The 23,884-nt window shown below is 34.5% G+C and overlaps 1 protein-coding gene across 7 annotated transcripts in view; it reads right to left on the bottom strand.

Moving 5' to 3' along the window:
* The window catches only part of LOC150108191 (uncharacterized), a 368,644-nt gene that overhangs the window by 136,661 nt on the left and 208,099 nt on the right, over positions 1–23,884 (bottom strand). For all 7 annotated transcript variants that reach the window (XM_090390641.1, XM_090390644.1, XM_090390642.1 and 4 more), the window contains exons 13-14: positions 11,759–11,930; positions 10,086–10,148 (exon numbers count right to left, since the gene is read on the bottom strand). In XM_090390641.1, the coding sequence (XP_090246767.1) occupies positions 10,086–10,148; positions 11,759–11,930 (235 nt within the window). The remainder of the gene's footprint in view (positions 1–10,085; positions 10,149–11,758; positions 11,931–23,884) is intronic.

The raw sequence follows: 23,884 nt of genomic DNA, 5'->3' as shown, positions 1-23,884 counted from the left end.
TTTATCCTGCTCAAAACTTCGAATTTCACATCATCTGTATACTCGTGTCCTGAACCAGTGGGTAAATCAACAATGATATAGTCAATGAGGCTTTATTTCTTGCATCTTCTCTTCATGTGAATTTGTGCACATTTTTATGTTAGAGCATCATCATCAAATTCCTGCCATGTACCCTCAAGGGGTGTACAGGATATGATAGTACTACTTGAAAAATTTACATCATTACTAACTTCCTATCTACAATTTTCCTCCAAATCAGTCTGTTACTTGTCAAGACTCCAACATTATCAGATCTTATATTTTTATCGTCAATCCACCTATATCTTGGTCTTCCTCTGGGTCGTTTTCCCGCCAACCTGGCAGAGAACACTTGTTTTGCAAATCTTTCCTCTCCCAATCTATTTAAATGACCATACCACCTGAGATTAGCTCTGTTAATGCATTCCTGGATGCTGACAATGTCAAGTTCTTTCCTAATATCCTCATTTTTAATATGATATTGCCATTGATGCCATCTGTTCACGCCTCTAATCTTTCTCAGGACTCTCATATCTGCGGTCTCTAGTCTTTGGTCAAGTGTTTTACTTCTGACCCAGCTCTCAGATCCATAAGTTAAAACTGGTTTGAACACTGTCTTGTATACAGCTAATTTAGTGTTCCGACTAATTTCTCTCTTATTCCATATGAATTTATTCAATTGACTTCCCACCATACCAGCTTTGCTGATTCTGTTGTCTATTTCTATATTTAATTTACCATCTTCAGTAAAAATTGTGCCTAAGTAGCTGAAATGTTTTACTTGTTCCACAGGTTCTCCATTCACAACACAGTTGACATTTTCAATGATTCTGCCTATTTTCATTGTCTTTGTCTTTTTATTGCTGACCTTCATACCATATCTATTACAACAGCTATTCAATTCAGTCAGAAAATCTTGCAGACTTGTAGCGGATTTATTTAGAAGTATCACATCATCCGCATAAAGCAAAGAGCTGACATTAACATCTCCAATTTTGATATCAGGTTTAATACCACTTTCCTTCATAATGTGATCCATATAGATAATGAATAACAGAGGGGATAATGTACATCCTTGTCTCACACCAGATTTAACATTAAACCATCTTGCTGTACTTCCTTCAATTCTAACTGCTGACTCACAACTCAAATAAAGACTAAGTATTGCTTGATATAATGCCCCATTGACACCATATAACTGCAGCGTATTGAATAGCTTCTCTCTTGGCACCTGGTCATATGCCTTTTCCAAATCGACAAAACTTAAATACAGATCTTTGCTATATTCCCATGCTTTCTCGACTATTTGTCGTAAAGTGAAAATCTGATCCTGACAGCCTCTATTTGGCCTGAATCCAGCTTGTTCTTCACCAAGCTTTTCTTCCACAATTCTTCTCAACCATTTCTCAAGTATATTTGCATAGATCTTGCCAGGAACACTCAGTAGGGAAATACCTCTGTAATTCTCACATTCAGTTTTATTTCTCTTTTTATATATGGGTACTATGAGAGCTCTACTCCAATCATCGGGAATTTGTCCCTCTGTCCAGGCTTTCTGAACTATGCAGTGCAGCCACTGTAAGACTTTTATACCACCATACTTCAGCATTTCTGGTCGAATATCATCTACTCCTGCTGCCTTTCCACATTTCAAGCCTTTGATGGCTTTTTCTACTTCAAGTATGGATATGTATTCCTGACTGCATGCCTGGTCAGTGTTTTTTATCACTGTGCTATCATCACTGCTTGTTTCATTTAGCAGTTTTTCAAAGTAATTACTCCATACTTCAATGATATCTTTTTCTCCTGTTTTCATGTCACCTTTATCATCTCTAACTGCTTTTCAGCACTCTTTCCTCCATTCCTAAGCTTCTTCAACAACCTCCAGTATATTTTGCCACCTTCTTGATATTTATTTTCTATATTCTTGCCAAAGTCCTCCCATGACTTTTGTTTAGCTAGTTTTACACACTGTTTAGCATTCTTGCATTTGTCTCTGTATTCTCTAAGAGCACAAGCTGACTTATTTGCCAGGAACTTTTGATATGCTTTCTTCTTTTCCTTCACTGCCTCTTTAACTTCCTGTGTCCACCAGGGAGTTCTGATTTTTTTATCCTTGCACACAACCTCACCACATGCCTCTCTGGCAGAATCAATCAATGTTTCCTTCAGAGTTTGCCACTGAATCTCCAAGGTTTGATTCCTGTTCTCAAACTCTTTCATTTTCTTTTCAATAATCTTTCTGTATTTTAGTCTACAGTTCACATCTGAGAGCTGCTCAACTTTTATTCGCTTTAAAACTTTCTTACATGTCATTCTTTTCAATATGAAATTTAATTTTATCCTGCTCAAGACTAAATAGTGATCACTTCCAATTTCAAATCCTCTGTACACTCTGGTGTCCTGCACCAGGGAGAAAACATCACTATCAACAATAACATAGTCAATGAGACTTTTCTTATTCCTAGCCTCTTCTCTCCATGTGAATTTGTGCACATTTTTATGTTGGAACATGGTGTTAGTAATAACCAGTCCATGTCCTGAGCAGAAATCCAACAGATATTTGCCATTATTATTAGCTTGGCTCTTTTCTCCAAATTTTCCCAAAATATTTTTGTATGTCTCACAATCATTTCCTACTCTGCTATTTAGATCCCCAACAAGGACCAACTTTTCCTTTTTCATTGTGTCAGTTGATTTTTCTAGAGCGTCAAAAAATTCCTCCACTTCTACCTTAGTAGAACCTTCTGTGGGACCATAGGCACAAATCCTATGTCTCATTGTCCAGTTCCCCATTCTCATATTTGCCCACATTACTCTACTTGAGACTGACTGCCATTCAAGAAGATTAGCCTCGTATTTTGTGTTGAATACTATGGCTACTCCTTCTTTTCCTTGATTGTCATTGCCTGACAATTTTAAGTGAAGATAGCAAATTGTGTTTCAAAATTATGTGTATGGATTTATAATAATATAAACAATAGTGGGGACTGTGCAGACCTTATCTTACACCTGAAGGATGTACAAAAGAATCAACTTATATATCTTCACTAACTGGTGATTCCACATGTACTATATAGCATTAATATTTTGAACAATTTCTCCCTTGTACTTTATCACATGCTTTTTCAAGAACCACAAAAATTAAAGGGAAGTCTATTTTACATTTTCATGACTTTCAATTATTTGTCACAAAGTAAAAATGTAATCTTTATATGGCCTGAATCAGTTTGTTCTTCCAGAAGTTTGCATTGAACAATTTTTCTTAGCCTCTTTCCAAGTATGCCTGTAATATATCTTTCCTGAGACACTCAATCAGAAAATTTCTCAATAATTCCACACTGTTTTATTTCTAGTTTTATAGATTAGCACACAGAGCTCTGCTTCAATTATTTTGGATGCCACCTTAACCAAGTATTCAGATAAAATATAGATAGAAAGGTTCAAGTATTGGCTATATTGCTCATTCATATTATCTGTGACAGTAACTATATTAGGATAAAATAAACAAGAATTTATTTAGTCTGCTGATATTTTGCCTGATTCCAGACAACTTCACAGAAAAATTATTCCCATTTCTTATATGCAAGATATATCCAAAATGACAGTGGTATTATATAAATATATAATCTTCACCACATATCAAACTAACAAGCTTTATCCATTCACCTAGGAAAATACTCTATCTTTTAGAACAACCAATAGCAATTAAAGTGAAATGCAAGTTAGTCTATTTCAGACAAATAAGAAAAACTGTTAATAGCTTCCTCGAAGGACATAAGAAATACCTTCACTAATATCATTATGGCAAGTTATCTAGCAAATCATGGTGCAGAAAATGACAATTCAACATAAAACTCATTACTACAAATATGGCTATTTTTGGACTCGGCAATAGTAATATGAATTCACCAATCTCAACAAGTATGACTGCACTTAACCCAAGATTGTGCTTGGACAAAATTAATTCAATCATTAATTATGAACTATCAACATAATGGCAAAGGCTACCTCTAGCCTTAAAAGAGGACATTTACTAGGACTTTAGTTCTTTTTCTGTTATAATCTGAACAGCTTCTGCAACCAACTATGTAGCAAAGTAGAATATAAAGTTTTGTCATAACAAGTGTTACGACAAAATATGAATGTTTGAGAACATGAATGAAACAACAGAGACCAAATGATAACATCTGAAGAAATCATTGTAGAATGTGTAGCCAAGGAAGGAAGTGGTGAAGTTGCTGCAAAGATAGAAATAAAACAATTCAAGGAATTTATGTTACTTTTGATAATCTCATTTACCGGCACTACATTAGGATAAAGTAAGCTGTAAATTTTTTCAGTCTGCTGATATTTCTCTGGAGATAAAACTAGTAAAATCTAGAAGCTAGAAAAGTTATTTGAAACATTACAATTATATGGTGTAAATGGTACATTATATTGAGTAATACACAGCTTATATTTGAGTTGTAAATCAACAGCTAGTACTGAATGAAGTGCAGGAAGATGGTATGATGTTAAAACAAGTGTGAGACAAGGGTGCATATTATCTCCACTGCTATTAATCATTTATATGGATCACATTATGAAGAAAGGTGGTATTAAACCTGATATCAAAACTGGAGATGTTAATCTCAGCTCTTTACTTTATACAGATGATGTTATAATCCTAAATAAATTCAGTACAAGTGTGAAGGATTCCCTGACTAAATTTAATAACCACTGTAATAAATTTGGTATGAAAATCAATAAAAAGACTATAAAAGAGGCAGGAACATTCAAAACATCAACTGCACATCCTGAATAAAGAACCTATAGAACAAGAAAAATATTTCAGATATTTAGGCACTGGAGTCCTGATATATAATAGATTAATTTTCAGGAAAGTTGTTGATAAAAAGTTAGTAATGATGTAAACTTTTCATGTAGCACTATCATAATATCCTGTACACTCCCTGAGGACAAACATATATACATATCAGGAATTTTATGATAAAACTAATATTCTAGGTGCAAAAAGTACTTGCCAGAGCAACTGAAGGTACAACATCTACTTTGTGCACTGAACATACTGGTTTGAATTAAGGGAAATATCAGCAGATTAAATAAATTCATGACACATTTTATTCTAATATGGTGTCGGGTGCTTAAGGGTCAAAGCTGTATAACTGAGAGGAGACCTCCACATAGCCTTTAAAGGAATGCGGAGAACCGACCAGGGCTTCTGACCTAATGTCCAATCCTCACCTTCTCGTGGTGCACCCTGTTGGGTATCTACTTTGATACTGAACGAACGAGGATGGGCTGGCAATTTGGGATTTAGCCGACCAAATTGTATTCTTATTCGTTAAACCAAAATAAAAAATGATGGTACAACATGACAAAATTTCATGCTGGCTGGGGCGTCGCCCGGTTAAACAAGGCCCCCGTTGTTTTCGCCAGGGAACCAGGGCGAACAGCGAAAAGTCAGCTACTAAAACAAATCTGAAAACAAACCCCAACTCAACATCACCAGAGTTAAAGATCGGTACTATCAACGTAAGAAGCCTGAATGGCAAAGAAATGGAGCTAGCTGAGGAATTAGATAAGTACAAGATCGACATAATAGGGGTGACTGAAACAAAAAAGACCAAAACTGGTGAGATCTTTCTGAGCAATAAATACAAAATGTTATATTCATGCAATAACAATCAAGGAAAAGAAGGAGTAGCCATAGTATTCAACACAAAATACGAGGCTAATCTTCTTGAATGGCAGTCAGTCTCAAGTAGAGTAATGTGGGCAAATATGAGAATGGGGAACTGGACAATGAGACTTATTTGTGCCTATGGTCCCACAGAAGGTTCTACTAAGGTAGAAGTGGAGGAATTTTTTGAGGCTTTAGAAAAAGCAACTGACACAATGAAAAAGGAAAAGTTGGTCCTTGTTGGGGATCTAAATAGTAGAGTAGGAAATGATTGTGAGACATACAAAAATATTTTGGGAAAATTTGGAGAAAAGAGCAAAGCTAATAATAATGGCAAATATCTGCTGGATTTCTGCTCAGGACATGGACTGGTTATTACTAACACCATGTTCCAACATAAAAATGTGCACAGATTCACATGGAGAGAAGAGGCTAGGAATAAGAAAAGTCTCACTGACTATGTTATTGTTGATAGTGATGTTTTCTCCCTGGTGCAGGACACCAGAGTGTACAGAGGATTTGAAATTGGAAGTGATCACTATTTAGTCTTGAGCAGGATAAAATTGAATTTCATATTGAAAAGAATAACATGTAAGAAAGTTTTAAAGCGAATAAAAGTTGAGCAGCTCTCAGATGTAAACTGTAGACTAAAATACAGAAATATTATTGAAAAAAAAATGAAAGAGTTTGAGAACAGGAATCAAACCTTGGAGATTCAGTGGCAAACTCTGAAGGAAACATTGATTGATTCTGCCAGAGAGGCATGTGGTGAGGTTGTGTGCAAAGATAAAAAAATCAGAACTCCCTGGTGGACACAGGAAGTTAAAGAGGCAGTGAAGGAAAAGAAGAAAGCATATCAAAAGTTCCTGGCAAATAAGTCAGCTTTTACTCTTACAGAATACAGAGACAAATGTAAGAAAGCTAAACAGTGTGTAAAACTAGCTAAACAAAAGTCATGGGAGGACTTTGGCAAGAATATAGAAAATAAATATCAAGAAGGTGGCAAAATATTCTGGAGGTTGTTGAAGAAGCTTAGGAATGGAGGAAAGAGTGCTGTAAAAGGAATTAGAGATGATAAGGTGAAATGAAAACAGGAGAAAAAGATATCCTTGAAGTATGGAGTAATTACTTTGAAAAACTGCTAAATGAAACAAGCAGTGATGACAGCACAGTGATAAAAAACACTGACCAGGCATGCAGTCAGGAATACATATCCATACTTGAAGTAGAAAAAGCCATCAAAGGCTTGAAATGTGGAAAGGCAGCAGGAGTAGATGATATTCGACCAGAAATGCTGAAGTATGGTGGTATAAGAGTCTTACAGTGGCTGCACTGCATAGTTCAGAAAGCCTGGACAGAGGGACGAATTCCCGATGATTGGAGTAGAGCTCTCATAGTACCCATATATAAAAAGGGAAATAAAACTGAATGTGAGAATTACAGAGGTATTTCCCTACTGAGTGTTCCTGGCAAGATCTATGCAAGTATACTTGAGAAACGGTTGAGAAGAATTGTGGAAGAAAAGCTTGGTGAAGAACAAGCTGGATTCAGGCCAAATAGAGGCTGTCAGGATCAGATCTTCACTTTACGACAAATAGTCGAGAAAGCATGGGAATATAACAAAGATCTGTATTTAAGTTTTGTCGATTTGGAAAAGGCATATGACAAGGTGCCAAGAGAGAAGCTATTCAATACGCTGCAGTTATATGGTGTCAATGGGGCATTATAACAAGCAATACTTAGTCTTTATTTGAGTTGTGAGTCAGCAGTTAGAATTGAAGGAAGTACAGGAAGATAGTTTAATGTTAAATCTGGTGTGAGACAAGGATGTACATTATCCCCTCTGTTATTCATTATCTATATGGATCACATTATGAAGGAATGTGGTATTAAACCTGATATCAAAATTGGAGATGTTAATGTCAGCTCTTTGCTTTATGCGGATGATGTTATACTTCTAAATAAATCTGCTACAAGTCTGCAAGAATCTCTGACTAAATTGAATAGCTGTTGTAATAGATATGGTATGAAGGTCAGCAATAAAAAGACAAAGACAATGAAAATAGGTAGAATCATTGAAAATGTCAACTGTGTTGTGAATGGAGAACCTGTGGAACAAGTAAAACATTTCAGCTACTTAGGCACAATTTTTACTGAAGATGGTAAACTAAATATAGAAATAGACAACAGAATCAGCAAAGCTGGTATCGTGGGAAGTCAATTGAATAAATTCATATGGAATAAGAAAGAAATTAGTCGGAACACTAAATTAGCTGTATACAAGACTGTGTTCAAACCAATTTTAACTTATGGATCTGAGAGCTGGGTCAGAAGTAAAACACTTGACCAAAGACTAGAGACCACAGATATGAGAGTCCTGAGAAAGATTAGAGGCGTGAACAGATGGCATCAATGGCAATATCATATTAAAAATGAGGATATTAGGAAAGAACTTGACATTGTCAGCATCCAGGAATGTGTTAGCAGAGCTAATCTCAGATGGTATGGTCACTTAAATAGAATGGGAGAGGAAAGATTAGCAAAACAAGTGTTCTCTGCCAGGTTGGCAGGAAAACGACCCAGAGGAAGACCAAGATATAAGTGGATTGATACGGTACAAAGTGCCTTAGACGATAGAAATATAACATCTGATAATGTTGGAGTCTTGACAAGTAACAGACTGATTTGGAGGAAAATTGTAGATAGGAAGTTAGTAATGATGTAATTTTTTCATGTAGTACTGTCATATCCTGTACACCCCTTGAGGGTACATGGCAGGAATTTGATGATGATGATGATGATATAAACTTCTTGATTTATTTTTCTAACTCCATGCAAATGTTATTTTACTATCTTACAGACAACTTTACCATATGCTTTACTTGATAGTATCCAGCAACGTTCAAATTGTCAATTTTGGTAGGCACTCCACATCTTTAAGCTGTTTGTTTTAAAAACTTTCCTACAAATTTGTCTTTTCAATGTGGTTCTTATTTCAAGCCTTTTAAGAAACAAACAGTGATCTCTTCCTATTTCTTATCCCTTTTAAATTTTAGCATCTTGGAATCACTCTGAAAATACCACTAATATCAATGACTTTTCTTTACTTTTGTGTTTTCTCTATGTGAACTTATGAACATCTTCATACTGTAACAAGATATTAATAACTAGATCATGTGCAAGAGACATTGACTTGTCAGTTTTTTGTTGTTGTTTTTTAAATTACAGATATGTTCTGGTAAAATTCTAAAACTTAAGTAAAACACTGGAACTTAGAACCACAATGGACATAAAATCCAGAAATCCTGCTCCAAAAATCAAAGATGAATTTTTTATTTTATTTTATTTTTTTTTTACAAGTCACTTCAGGCCAATAATCTCAAGCTGAATGATGAAATTCATACCATTCAAAGACAGGAAATGAATTGAGCTATTCATCAAAGAACAGTGATGCTATCCATTTGGCCAACTAGATCAGCACAAACATGAAGTGCTGTCCAACTTGAGACTACCTCCGATCCCTCTTTGCTTCAATCTGCATTACCTGAAGAGATCATCTTAGTTATTATTTAAAAGAACTGCATCTATTCAGTCTGTTAATGCCCCTTACTTTAATGGTTCCTACTTTTCAGCTCATTAAAGCTCATGTTTCAGCTGACTTCTTCTTAGCATTTGCCCTAGTTCTCTGTTTAACCAGCTGAAACACAGCTAGCAAGATTTCTCATTATTATGTTGTGCCATTATAGTGCAGGTTTCAACCAATACAACATACAATGCTGTTGGTTATTCTTGCCCTTATGGTATCCATGTGGGCATACCACAGAAAATGCATATCAAGATCAGCCACAGATCAAAAGTCTTAGCTGGGTGGTTCTTGTACATTCTTTATAGGTTAGTTATGCGGAGTCCTACTTGTTATTTAGATTTGACCTTTATCAAAAAAAAAGTCAACAGGTACACTATAATTGCCATGGACTCCAGTGAGTGATAATATGAAAAAAAATCCTTTAGAAAGTATAAATATCAATTTTGAATAGAACAGCTAAATCAGATGATCATCTTTTCACAAAGAATATAAAAAATAAAATAAAGTAAATGCTTTTCTTTTGCTTTTAAGGACAGCTAAATATTAATATAGGTAAAAAGAAATACTACCCCAAATTATTACGATTTTTTTACCCCAATTCTTCCTCCCCATCCCTTGCAGCATCCAAAAAAAAGGCAGCTTTAATTAGTTATGAAAAGAAAACTGCTTCAATCTAACTAAAGTACCGTTTTTAGCAAAACTATAAAAAAAAGAAGCGAAATTAAAACAGAATGCTAAAATAAACAAAACATTAATATAGAATGAATCAATAAATAAACAAAAAAAAAACTGCACCTGCTGAGTTTCCTCTTCAATTCTTGGCTTCAGGTCTGATAATGATTTTTCAATAGAATATTTCTAAAGAAAACAAGACAGCTATAATAAAACTACCATTACTAAAAAATAAACTAATACTGGCAGTATTTCAACCAAATAACTTGAAATACTTAAAAAAAAAAAAAAAACATTTATCATGGGTTAATGCAACACGAAAGCACTAAGCAAAAAAAGTCCTGAATGCTTTCATTTAAGACAATGTTGCAAACTATGATTCATTCTCAACAGCCGAGAATGATTTGTGTATAAACTGTGATTTAAACAAAGTAGTGAGTGCTGATAAAAGAAGATAAAAATAATATAATTTTATATCTTTCTGAATTCTCAATGCATCATATTCTTAGAAGTTGAGCAAAATTATCGTCAATGAAGGAATGAGGATTAGATATTTCTCATAGATATGAGTGTATTATTGTTCGATGAATTTAAAGACAAATAAAATAGGAGTGAATTTCATGAGTCTTGAATCTATGACATTCCAATAATAATAATAATAAATAAATTATGTAAACATCACAAAATTTCCTAACTTGGTGAATCATAGAAAAACAAATGGTGCACTTAACATATATCCTTGACAAAGCAATGAATGAGCTATTTTCCAAAAAATTTTACTTGATAAAAACATTTGAAAAAATACACAGCCATATCTGCTACCTATTTCTGTACAATGCCTGGAAAAACTCATATCAATGTTTTCTTTCATATATTATTTCATGGAAATTTTCATCAGCACTCCCTCCAATTTTGCATACACAATAAAGAAATTTTGTTTTTCCACACACTATAAAATATTAATAATGGTTTCAATTTATGTCTTCATCACATAAAAATTATCATACTATTCAAAATGTAAAGATATGAACCAAATGAAAGTGGTTATCATATTCACTTGTGATAAGATATTCATAGAAATAATAATACTGTACCATTGTATCCATTTTCTAATAATAATAAAAGCTTTTAAAAAACACAAGTCACCTAATGAAATAAAAAATTCACTTGCAAACCTCAATATGATAATAGCAACTACCAAAAAGAGAGGTTTGCATTCAATTTGCACCCAAAAAAAAATCAAACTCTTCAAGGATATATTATCTTTAGCTATGAGATACCTTCTAAGATTATATTCTAGTATTCTTTCAAGACTATTCAGATTTTTCTATGCTCAGGTACATTAAAAATTTTTGAGAACAACAAAATACATGCATAAAGGGTATGCTACAACTACAAGTGAACATCTGACTATAAAATTCAGTATGTCATTTCACTGACAAAATCTAGTAAATTCCAGACCACACTTCTGACTGATGGAAAGAAAAAGATGAGAACTAGAAATTCATCACAATAAGATATTCACAGAATAAAGAATGTCTTTATAAACCACTTTTATTACAATTCCTGCTCTTTTAATGCCAAACAACAAAATTTTAATATGACAATATTTTATGTGACGAGATAATAAGCAGATATGCTAGAGTTGTTCATGGTATTTAATGTTTTTATAATTATATTTTACTACTTTAATCTACAACTGACTAAAAGAAAAGGAAGAGTCAACTAAAATGAATAATAAGAATAAATAAAATTAACTCTAATTATAAATAATGATTTAAAACGAAAGCACTTACTTGAGAATCTAGATCATCAAGCCTTTTTTGAGCCTCTTTCTTCTGTATTTCCAATTGTTTTAACATATTTGTTAAAGCTTCAAGTTCATTCTGAAGATTTTTTAATTCCACTTTTTTAATTTTTATGTCCGCTTCCTTCTGTGTAATATCACTCTCCAAAGAAGATTTCTCCCTTAAAGAAATATATAAATATAAAAAAGGCAGAAAGAAAATATAAAAACAGCTACAAAGAATAATGCATATTTATCTTTAATTTATTACAGTAAAAAATATAAAATCCAGAATGTTTGGGACATCAGTTTCCAGTTTCTAGGTCAATTGAACAGAAGGGAAAGAATAATCTTCTAACAGGTGAAGGTTCTATTCATCTTCAAAGTCAAAACCCCATGGTCAGTCTCTCAACTGGTGGAAGAGATGTCATCTCACTTATTATCAGCTCTTCTGACGCTATGACCAAATCCAAAACTCTTGAACCTTTTGTTCCCTCTATTACATGTTGCCTAAGACATTTGTCCCTCAAGAATTCTAGAAATTCCATCCCCTTATTACTACATGCATTTTCCTTTTCCCAGCTTATACTGCTATAGTTAAAATCTCCCATAACAATCATTCTTTTTGCACTTGCCAAGCTCAACTGCCCAAACGTCTCCTGCTCCTCACCTTCAGTGCTTCCTGGTTTGTAGCAAACACTCCACTAAATATCCTGTCTTGACAACTTTCACCTCACACCATATGCTTTCAAAACCATTAGTGTCGCTGCCTTCCAAAGCCTCCACTCTTAGAGGACATAAGTCATTATGTCCTCTAACCTAACCTAACATAAGCAGTACTCCACCACCACGTTTTCCTTTCCTATCCTGCAGAAAAATGCTGTACCCTGCTACTTCAATTCCTGTTATTATATCATCCTCCGTCAACCACGTCTCAGAGATCCCATAATCTTTGGCCAGGCTGATACTATCTGCACCACCAATTCATCTCCTTTATTTCGGATACTCCTGGCATTAGTATAAAGCATAAAAATGTCACTGCTTCTATACCTATCATTGTCCCCTCTCGACCCCACTGGATTCAGTGTTACCTGATGTCGTTCCCCTTCCCCCAAGAGGATACCCCCCTGCTACCATCCACCCTGGGAATTCTAGTTTCACTGCATTGACACACTGACTCGTTCAGAAAACAGCAATCTCTCTAGGTGCCTTCTTCCTTCCTCATTCAAATGCAAGAGGTCTCACGCATACAGTTCCCTTCTGTCTTCAAACACCCTCCAAGCATCCATATATTCCAATCCTCTCTTCTGACACATTCTGGCTATTATGTTATTCAGTATTACTGCTCTTCTGCTCAGCTCATCACTATCATACCTGGGCGACACACACACACACGCGCACGCACACACACACACAATCTTTCCTCTGCATTTTTCTTTTGCACAACCTCAAGCAAGAATCTCAGATCTCTCGCCGCTCGATTTACATTGCCTCTCAAGTCATTCGTGCCTACCATCACAATCATTCCATCCATCCTTTCAACCCTCTTAATTGCCATAGCCACATTTTCTATCATCCCTCCAGGCAAACACACACACCTCTGGCATCCTATCTTGCACACCACAGATCATCGAGTCTCCATACATCACACCTCTTACCACTATGTTCCATGATTGCTCACTTGCATCCCTCACTCTCTCTCTCTCTCCCCCCTCTAATCCTTTCTCTTTGTGTTCCCCTACTTACCTGCTGTCAGGACAGCAGGTAAGTAGGAAAATAAATAGTTATTTTCTTATCAATCTGTGTTCGCATCAATAACTTTAAATCCAATTCAACATGTGTGATGAACACATAAGCCTATCCACTTTTGTTGTGGTTTTTACTAAAATAAATTATTGCCATACCAAGTATTTTATGACTAGTGATATCATTTGACTAATTTAAAAGAAAGCTGTACATGCCATTTCCTATATTTTAATGATATAGGAAATGGCTGGTTTCAGAATCCTTTGTTCAATGCATTTTAAGCATTGAGGTTATTTTACTGTTATTAATTGTATTTTTAAGCATGTCTACCAAATGATTGCATTTCATGATAGCTGAACTGCATGCACAGAACATTACCTTCTAAAACAGCTACTTCCTTACACTCCTCTGTAATGAACTGCATGATTTTAGAATAAGATTACACTGGGTTTTTTTGGACCAATGAATTTAGTGATAAATTATGCCAACAAGTTTCACCAACTGGACTGTTGGGCTTCTTCAGGACATACAAATGGTAAAGACAACTCAAAGTCGCTAGTACATAGAACAAACATATAAAATATAACATAAATTAAAAAGAAGCATAACATCATATGCATGGAGCATGTGTTTCATTAGTTATTGTTGTGTGTGTGTGTGTGTGTGCACGCTCTGTAGTTTGCAGCGAAATTGAATTCTAGCAAGCTTAGCAATCTTATTAGGGTTTTCCATATGTCAGGCTGGATCATTCCTTTATTTCTGTTTAGGCTGCTTTCAGGACAGAGAACCACTGTGGCTTCTTTGAAATTGTGACACTGGAAATCTTCTTCTAGATAAGGCTTGGAACTTATTCCCATTCAATGGTGTGACTTGTGTTAAGGAAGTGGAGGGCTAATCTGGAACTATCTATTCTGTTGTTTTTATTTAATCTGCTTCCTTTTTTTCAAGACTTCTTGATGTCTGGCGTTTTTAAGCCTTTCAACATCAGAGTTGCATTCGAACTGGTCAAGACTGTCCATCACGTTTTAAGATTGCCAAAAGACAATGCTTTTTTCAAACACGCTGGAGTGTACAACATCCCATGTACTTGTGGTCAAAACTATATAGGACGGACATCGAGAAGCCTTGAAATCTGAAAAAAAGAACATATAGGAAATGTTAATAAACAGAACAGACAATTCATGTCTAACCCATCATTTCACGATTACAAACCATATCATTCATTGGGACAGTAGCTCCATGCCTTATCTAGAAGAAGACTTCCGTTGTAGAAATTTCAAGGATCCGTCCTGGATAAAATCTTAACAGAAACCAGGGAATGATTATAGCTGACATATGGAAAACTTTAATAAGATCGCTCAGTCTGAATTTAATTTCGCTCAAAACTACAGAGCGTGCTCTCACAACAGTGACTAACACAACACGCTCCATGCGTGTAATGTTACACATTCTGTTTTAATTTTTAATTTATATGATAGTGTTACTCCATTTCTCTGTACTAGCCACTTTGAGTTTTCTCTTATAAGCTCTGAAGAAGTCAAACAGCCCCGTTGGCGAAACTTGTTGGCATTAGATGATTATAAATCAATGGTCAACTAAAGATCAATATATATTTCATTTTAATTATGATTGAGTGACCAAATACAATCTCAACAATAAACCCTAATAAGATCGCTAAGCTTGCCAGAATTTAATTTCACTGCAAACTAGAGCGTGCACACACAACAATAACTAATGAAACACACGTTCCATGCGTATGATGTTATGCGTCTTTTTAAATTATGTTATATTTTATACGTTTGTTCTATGTACTAGCGACTATGAGTTGTCTTTACCGTTTGTATGCCCTGAAGAAACCAAACAGCCCAGTTGGTGAAACTTGTCGGCATAATTTATCATTAAATTCATTGGTCAAAAAAACCCAGTGTAATCTTATTCTAAAATCAAGTTAGTGGCCAAAAAAAATATACTCACGATGAACTGCATGATTGGCAATAATGGAGTGACACTGACTTTAATGTGTTTACTGGATTTCCTGTGATTTGCTAGATTACAAATTTTGCATGCATTGCAACATGCTTTACTGGGATTATCACACACTTCTTTTAACTAATCTTTAAATAAATGATTTGTGTACCATACTCTTGTGACCTTTTGTTTGTATTGTTACTTTTGGCATTATGATGGGGGTATAGAAAATTAAATAATTTTCAACAGTTCATGCTGCAAATGCCTTGCGAATCATAAAGAGAACTGGCATGACCGCCTGTTTAGGGCGTGCATATGCACTAATCAGTTAGCCATACCACTCGCACATAATTAAGCAAGTCCAGTTTCTAAATATTTTCTAACAAAAAGGATTTAAAAGTCATGGGAGGACTTTGGCAAGAATATAGAAAATAAATATCAAGAAGGTGGCAAAATATTCTGGAGGTTGTTGAAGAAGCTTAGGAATGGAGGAAAGAGTGCTGTAAAAGGAGTTAGAGATGATAAAGGTGACATGAAAACTGGAGAAAAAGATATCCTTGAAGTATGGAGTAATTACTTTGAAAAACTGCTATATGAAACAAGCACTGATGACAGCACAGTGGTAAAAAAAACTGACCAGGCATGCAGCCAGGAATACATATCCATACTTGAAGTAGAAAAAGCCATCAAAGGCTTGAAATGTAGGAAGGCAGCAGGAGTAGATGATATTCGACCAGAAATGCTGAAGTATGGTGGTGTGAGAGTCTTACAGTGGCTGCACTGCATAGTTCAGAAGGCCTGGACAGAGGGACGAATTCCCAATGATTGGAGTAGAACTCTCATAGTACCCATATATAAAAAGGGAAATAAAACTGAATGTGAGAATTACAGAGGTATTTCCCTACTGGGTGTTCCTGGCAAGATCTATGCAAGTATACTTGAGAAACGGTTGAGAAGAATTGTGGAAGAAAAGCTTGGTGAAGAACAAGCTGGATTCAGGCCAAATAGAGACTGTCAGGATCAGATCTTCACTTTACGACACACAGTCGAGAAAGCATGGGAATATAACAAAGATCGGTATTTAAGTTTTGTCGATTTGGAAAAGGCATATGACAAGGTGCCAAGAGAGAAGCTATTCAATACGCTACAGTTATATGGTATCAATGGGGCATTATATCAAGCAATACTTAGTCTTTATTTGAGTTGTAAGTCAGCAGTTAGAATTGAAGGAAGTACAGGAAGATGGGGGGTGGAAGGGGTGGTGAAGCGCAATACATAGCCTCTCCCACTCAAATGTCAACCTCACCTTCCCGTGGTCCATCCTGTTCTAAAAGTACAAACGAGGCACTGGCGACCGAGTATGGGCAGTATAACCTTAACACCCTAACAGAGCAAATGCTGTTAGATCTGCCTGTCCAGAGGCGTTAGGTAGCAGCCCTACCACTGGACTTACCCAGCGACAGGTTAGTAACCTGCCCTGGGGAAATTCAAAATACTTTCAAGTTTCATGCAAAGAAAAGCCAGACGGACTGTCAGGGAAAAGACCACAACCCAGGAAACGGTAAACGAAATTGGAAAAAGGAACACATAATGAAGATTGCAACATGGAATGTGAGAAGCATTGCACACAAAGAAGAAGAACTTGATAAACAACTAAACCAAGCTAACATAAAGATATGTATAGTAACAGAAACAAAGAAAAAACAAAAAGGTACAAAAGAAACAAACAACTATATACAAATCTACAGTGGGGTAAAAAAAGAAGAAAGAGCAAAAGCAGGTATAATGATTATGGTACATAAATCACTAAAGAACAATATTGTATATTACAACTATTTGAATGAAAGACTAATAGAAATTAGAACCAAGACATTAAGAGGCCACATAACAATAATTGGTGCATATGCACCAGAAGAGGGAAAAGAAGAAGACAGTAATATATTTTATAAAGAATTACAGAATGCCATAGATAAAACAAACAAAACTGACTATTTACTGCTAGCAGGAGATTTAAATGCCAGAATAGGAAACAAAAAATACAAAACAAACATAGGTAAATTTGGCGAAGGTACATGTAATCAAAATGGTCGCAGATTGCGCGATTTTGTCATTTATAATAATATGAGAATAATGAATTCAATGTTTAAACACAAGGAAATACATAAATATACTTGGTCAGCCAGAGGATACAAATCAGTAATTGACTACGTTATCACAAATTTTAAATTAGCGGAGTTAATTTTAGACGTAAGAGCATATCGAGGCTTTGAATTAAACTCTGATCATTATATGGTATCAGCAAAAATTCGTTTTAAACCAAAGTGGCTAAAAACACATAGAATTGAAAACTTACCAGCCAAGCTACAAAATTTCTTCATTACAGGATCCTCAAGTTAGACTACAATATCAAAAATGCACAAACTTAAAAACAGAAACCACACATGAATCAAGTGACATAGAAGATGAATGGGAAAATTTGAAACAAATTCTCACAAAAGCAGCAACAGAAACCTTAGGAATAAAGCACAAATGGATTAGAAAAAGAGGGCTATGAGACTGGAACAAAGAAATAGAAAATATAATAAAAACCAAAAAGGACAGTTACCAGAAATGGCTAAATTCCAAAACAATAGAAGCAGAAATAGAGTATAAAAGAAATAGCGCAATTGCAAAACGAGAAGTAAGGAAAAAACATAAAGAAAGATGGAACAATTTCGTAACAGAACTAGAAAAGGATTTATTTAAGCCACAACCCAAAACCTATAAAGTAATAAAATACATGAATAAAGAAATAAAAGAAAAGATAAAAATACAAACAATAGATTTAGAAAAATGGGTGACCTATTTCCAAAATCTCTGGACAGATGAGAACAATGAATTAAAATTTTATAAGACAAAGAATGACCTAATAGAAAATATCACAATGTTAGAACTGAAAAATATAATAAAGAAGATGAAAAATAGGAAAACGCCAGGAGAAGACAATATAAATATAGAACTATACAAAAATGCAGGTGAAAAATTTAATGAAAGACTTTTGAAATTTTTTAATATGGTTTGGATGTCTGGAAAAACCCCTAACTCTTGGAAAAAAGCACTGGTCATCCCAATCTATAAAAAAGGAAATAAAGACAATTGCAATAATTATAGGGGAATTAGCCTGCTGAATACAGGATATAAAATATGCAGGAATATTAAAAGAGAAACTAAGCAGCATTGTAGAAAACAAATTACTAGAAGAACAAAATGGCTTCCGAAAAGGCCGATCCTGCATAGATCCAATTTTTACTTTAAAATTATTAATAGAAAAGAGAAGAGAATTTCAAAAAGAAACACATGTGACATTTATTGATTATGAAAAAGCGTTTGACAAAATTAGTCGACAAAAATTGTTTAAAATATTAACCGATTTAAACATACCAAACCAACTTTTACAATCTATTCAAGAAATATATACAGGAAATAAAATAGCAGTTAAATTAGAACACACCTCAGAATGGAAAGATATATCAAGAGGAGTACGACAAGGATGTACCCTCTCACCTCTGCTTTTCAATATATATATAAATGAAATATTAACAATCTGGAAACAGCATAACCCATTTGGTATACAAATGACCCCGCAAATGAAGATAGATACACCACTATTTGCAGATGATCAAATAGTATTAGCTACATCAGAAGATGACTTACAAAGATCATTAAAATCATTAAATGATATCTCAAAGCAATATAATATGACAATATCCAAAGAAAAAACAAAAATAATGGCATTCAAAGGAGAAAAACCAATAAGAAGTAAAATAGTGATAGATAATAAAATACTAGAACAAGTAAACACTTTCAGATACTTGGAATGTGATCTATCATACGAAGAAGAAAAAGACATAGACACTAAAAAAATTTCAAACTTTGTCAAAGTAAATGGCATAATAAATAGTATATTTAAGCCATCGCTGGTACAAAAACACACTAGAATCAGACTATATAATGTCTTGTCAAAACCAACTCTACTATACGGAAGCGAAACATGGACCACGAAAAGGAAAGATGAAAAACGAATTCAAACAGCAGAAATGATGTTCCTCAGAAAAACAGCTAGATATACCAAGTGGGACCACAAAACAAATGAAGAAATCTTACAATCCCTAAAAATCAAACCAATTAATTACTACATAAGACAGTATAAACAAAAATGGCTAGAACATTTAAATCGAATGGACAACAGCAGACTACCAAAAATATTATACAGATACAAAATAAGTGGAAAAAGAAGAATCGGAAGACCAAAAAAGAAATGGCATGAGACCGGAACAGGCCACATGGCCTATATTCCATGATAGGAAGAAGAAGAAGAAGAAGACAGGAAGATGGTTTAATGTTAAATCTGGTGTGAGACAAGGATGTACATTATCCCCTCTTTTATTCATTATCAATATGGATCACATTATGAAATAAAGTGGTATTAAACATGATATCAAACTTGGAGATGTTAATGTCAGCTCTTTGCTTTATGCGGATGATGTTATACTTCTAAATAAATCCGCTACAAGTCTGCAAGATTCTCTGACTAAATTGAATAACTGTTGTAATAGATATGGTATGAATGTCAGCAATAAAAAGACAAAGACAATGAAAATAGGCAGAATCATTGAAAATGTCAACTGTGTTGTGAATGGGGAACCTGTGAAACAAGTAAAACATTTCACCTATTTAGGCACGATTTTTACTGAAGATGGTAAATTAAATATAGAAGTAGACAACAGAATCAGCAAAGCTGGTATGGTGGGAAGTCAACTGAATAAATTCATATGGAATAAGAAAGAAATTAGTCGGAACACTAAATTAGCTGTATACAAGACAGTGTTCAAACCAGTTTTAACTTATGGATCTGAGAGCTGGGTCAGAAGTAAAACACTTGACCAAAGACTAGAGACCACAGATATGAGAGTACTGAGAAAGATTATAGGCGTGAACAGATGGCATCAATGGCAATATCATATTAAAAACGAGGATATTAGGAAAGAACTTGACATTGTCAGCATCCAGGAATGCGTTAGCAGAGCTAATCTCAGGTGGTATGGTCACTTAAACAGAATGGGTGAGGAAAGATTAGCAAAACAAGTGTTCTCTGCCAGGTTGGCAGCAAAACGACCCAGAGGAAGACCAAGATATAGGTGGATTGATATGGTACAAAGTGCCTTAGACGATAGAAATATAAGATCTGATAATGTTGGAGTCTTGACAAGTAACAGACTGATTTGGAGGAAAATTGTAGATAGGAAATTAATAATGATGTAATTTTTTTTTTTTTTTCATGTAGTACTATTATATCCTGTACACCCCTTGAGGGTACATAGCAGGAATTTGATGATGATGATGATGATGATTATTGTACAGTATGGACATTATTAAAGTTCATTATTCATAGCTATAATTTTAGTGTTAAAAAGAAAAAAAATTAGCTTATTTTATTAGAACTTTTGGGTCAAAATAACAAATCTGAGTGGACAGCCCTGTTCCAACTTGAATGATATTGTTGATACTGAGTTACAAAAGATCCTATTAAAAGCATGCCTTCCTCTAATATTAGTTTATAACTTACCATATGGCAATAGGCATAAGATCATCAAGATCATTCTGGGAAATCTGCACCATGCAGTAAATGGTTGGTTACTCACATGACCAGCCCATTCTTATCATGTCCTTAAAGATGATAGTGGCATACCATGATGTAGAATCCTCACCAGGCTTCAGGTAAGTCTCCTGCAAGCAAAAGCCCAGTGCTTATGCTTCAACAGAATCTTGATATTTTGGTAGAATCTATTACAACTCATTGTAGGAATGAGTGTATACATTATTTATGTATGGTGGAGCAAGACCTCACAATTGTGTTTATTAATGTTGGATCTCTCCTGTTTTTGGAAAGCTGCAGATGATCACTGTCCATGTCCTCAGGAAAAATATCCAAGGTATTGTCAAACTGTACTCCATTTAGAATACTAGGAATTTTAATAATTTTGGATGCTTTTATGGATACAGGGGTATTCATTTCTTTTGCTGATATGCCAAGAGGCCTTTCTTTATATAGCAATTGTGTCACTATTTTTATTCACTAAAAGATTTTCATTCAAAGGAATCATTTGGGGATTTTTTTTAAAGTGAGGTCGTATTCATTAATTTTTTTTTTTTTGATATGTTAATCTCATCCATGAAAGACTGCTAGCCTATATACTTAATATGCTCTAATGAGAAGTAAACATAATCAGAGTATTCAGGGATGATGTAACTGCAGGGTGGAACAGTCATACAGGTTAATATCCCTTTAATTGTCTGTGTGTATATGAGGGTTTTCCATTAGTTGTGATAAACTTCCTCTTTGCCTTCTGATAAGAGTTCTCTCTTTCAGTTGATCACTCAAGTGTGCTGCATGCTTTCATTTAGTCTTCACTGTCACATTACAGAAGAACCATGGCGGCCAGTTTGAACATGACTTCTGTCAGGATTACCATCCTGACACTAAATGTAAGGATGGTAATCTTATTCCAACAAGAAATATATGTAAGGATTCTTCTTTTAACTTCATTCCTTGATTCTTCAATTCAGAACAACTTTCATTACAGGGAACATTCATGAAGAGATCTCACTCCGATATTACGAATCCTGAACATGTTTTCCCCTCCTGGAGGGGGGTTAAATGTGATTGGTTTTCCCCCAGATGATGTTAAACGAAAATCCTTTTTTAATGCAGTTTCTAGTACTGCCTGAATGGAGTTTAATTACAGATTTTGGAAATCCTTTATCCATCCTTCCAAACCCATCTAGATAAAGATGACATAACATACTGAATATATAAGAAAGGGAGGTGTATTAGTAATTGATATCTAGAATGTTTTCAATTTCTTATTGATGGTTTGTTTGATGTGTGACTAGTTTCTGAACATTGTTGGGACTTGAAAAGGTTACTGATAAAATTTGATGATAAATAATTCATACTCAAAGAGGGAGACTTGCAGTGCCAGAGCTCTTTTGTTCACCACAGAGTCACACATGGATGTCGACTATCCAGCAGGCAATAGCTGCATTTAATATGACATAAACTGCACATTCCATTGGAAAGGGACTGCCATAATTCCGCTTGATTTCAACCATCATTTCAAAAGATGAGTACAGGGATTCAATCAGTTATATTATTTTGTTGGCTATTCTGTAATGCTGCAGGATTTTCCAAAGGGCATCATGCCCAGAATTAAAGGCTTTCTGTAGGTCAATAAAATTATGGTACATTATTATGTTCTACATATTTTTCTCCAATGATATGGAGTGTTCTACTATTTCTAAATCTAACCTGGAAGTCTGAAAAATTGGATTCCAGTTTTGCTTTAATAAGTTAGAGTAAGATGTCCAAAAATATTTTGCTTGGATGGCTGTGAGGCTATTGTCCTAAATTATTGCACATTTTGCTGTTTCATTTTTTTGGAATGGGACTAAGGATAACTGTGCACCACTCTTCTGGATAGATCTCAGTGTTCCACACTTGCTGGCAAATTTTTCAGAGTGTACTATTAATAGGTTCTTCAACAGAATTGGCAAAATTGGAGTATTGTCAATTCCTGCTGTTTTCCCCAGTTTTGATCTTAAGATTTGCTCGTTCTACTTCTAAGTATAGGATAATCACTGTTCTCTGTTATCATTGGGACAAACAATTTGCTCTAAATTTTGTTGGTCCAAGCTATTTTCACACTTTACTTGAATAATCACACCATCTTTTTAACATTTTTTCATAATCAGTAATATTTGTTTCATCCTCATTCTCAATTATTCAGCTCTTAGAAACAAAAGGCTTTGTTAATTATATAGTATGCTGTTGTATGGTTATTCTTATGAACATTATTCACAATTTCTTTGCATTCTTCTGTCAACCATTTATTTTCTGTCTGTTCAGACAATTATACTGATCATTGTTGTTTGCAATGTGTCAAATTGGTTGTAATCCTCTGTACTGATTATAAAGCTGTAATATTTCTTTAGTAATCCAAGGTTGATTAATACTGCATTTTCTTCCTAGGATATTTTCAGCTGTTTCAAATAACTGTCCTTGAAAACTGTTGAAAAGAGGTATCAGGATCAAGAGAATCAGCAGAGATTTCAGAAAGAGCATACGCAAGATCAATTTTAAATAATTCTTTAGTTGTATTTGAGTTTGTATAAGGTTAAACTTTTAAAATTTTATTTTTCGTGCATTTCTAAATCCAGATTTCAAAATAAATGTCACTATGACTAAAAAAAAGGTCATTTCCAATGTTAACACCCAGGAAAGATCAAGTTCTTGCTGAGTTTATACAGGTTTTATATTTAGTTTTCATAAGTAAATAATCAATTAGATTCTGACCCCCCCCCCATCATTTGTTTCTCCTAATGC

Source organism: Typopeltis vanoorti, chromosome 3 (assembly GCF_054136105.1).
Source record: "Typopeltis vanoorti isolate ZY-2024b chromosome 3, IOZ_Tvanoo_1.0, whole genome shotgun sequence".
In the NCBI taxonomy this organism is placed as follows: domain Eukaryota; kingdom Metazoa; phylum Arthropoda; class Arachnida; order Uropygi; family Thelyphonidae; genus Typopeltis; species Typopeltis vanoorti.
Note: the sequence above shows the minus strand (reverse complement) of the source record. Positions and strands in the feature narration are given on the sequence as shown.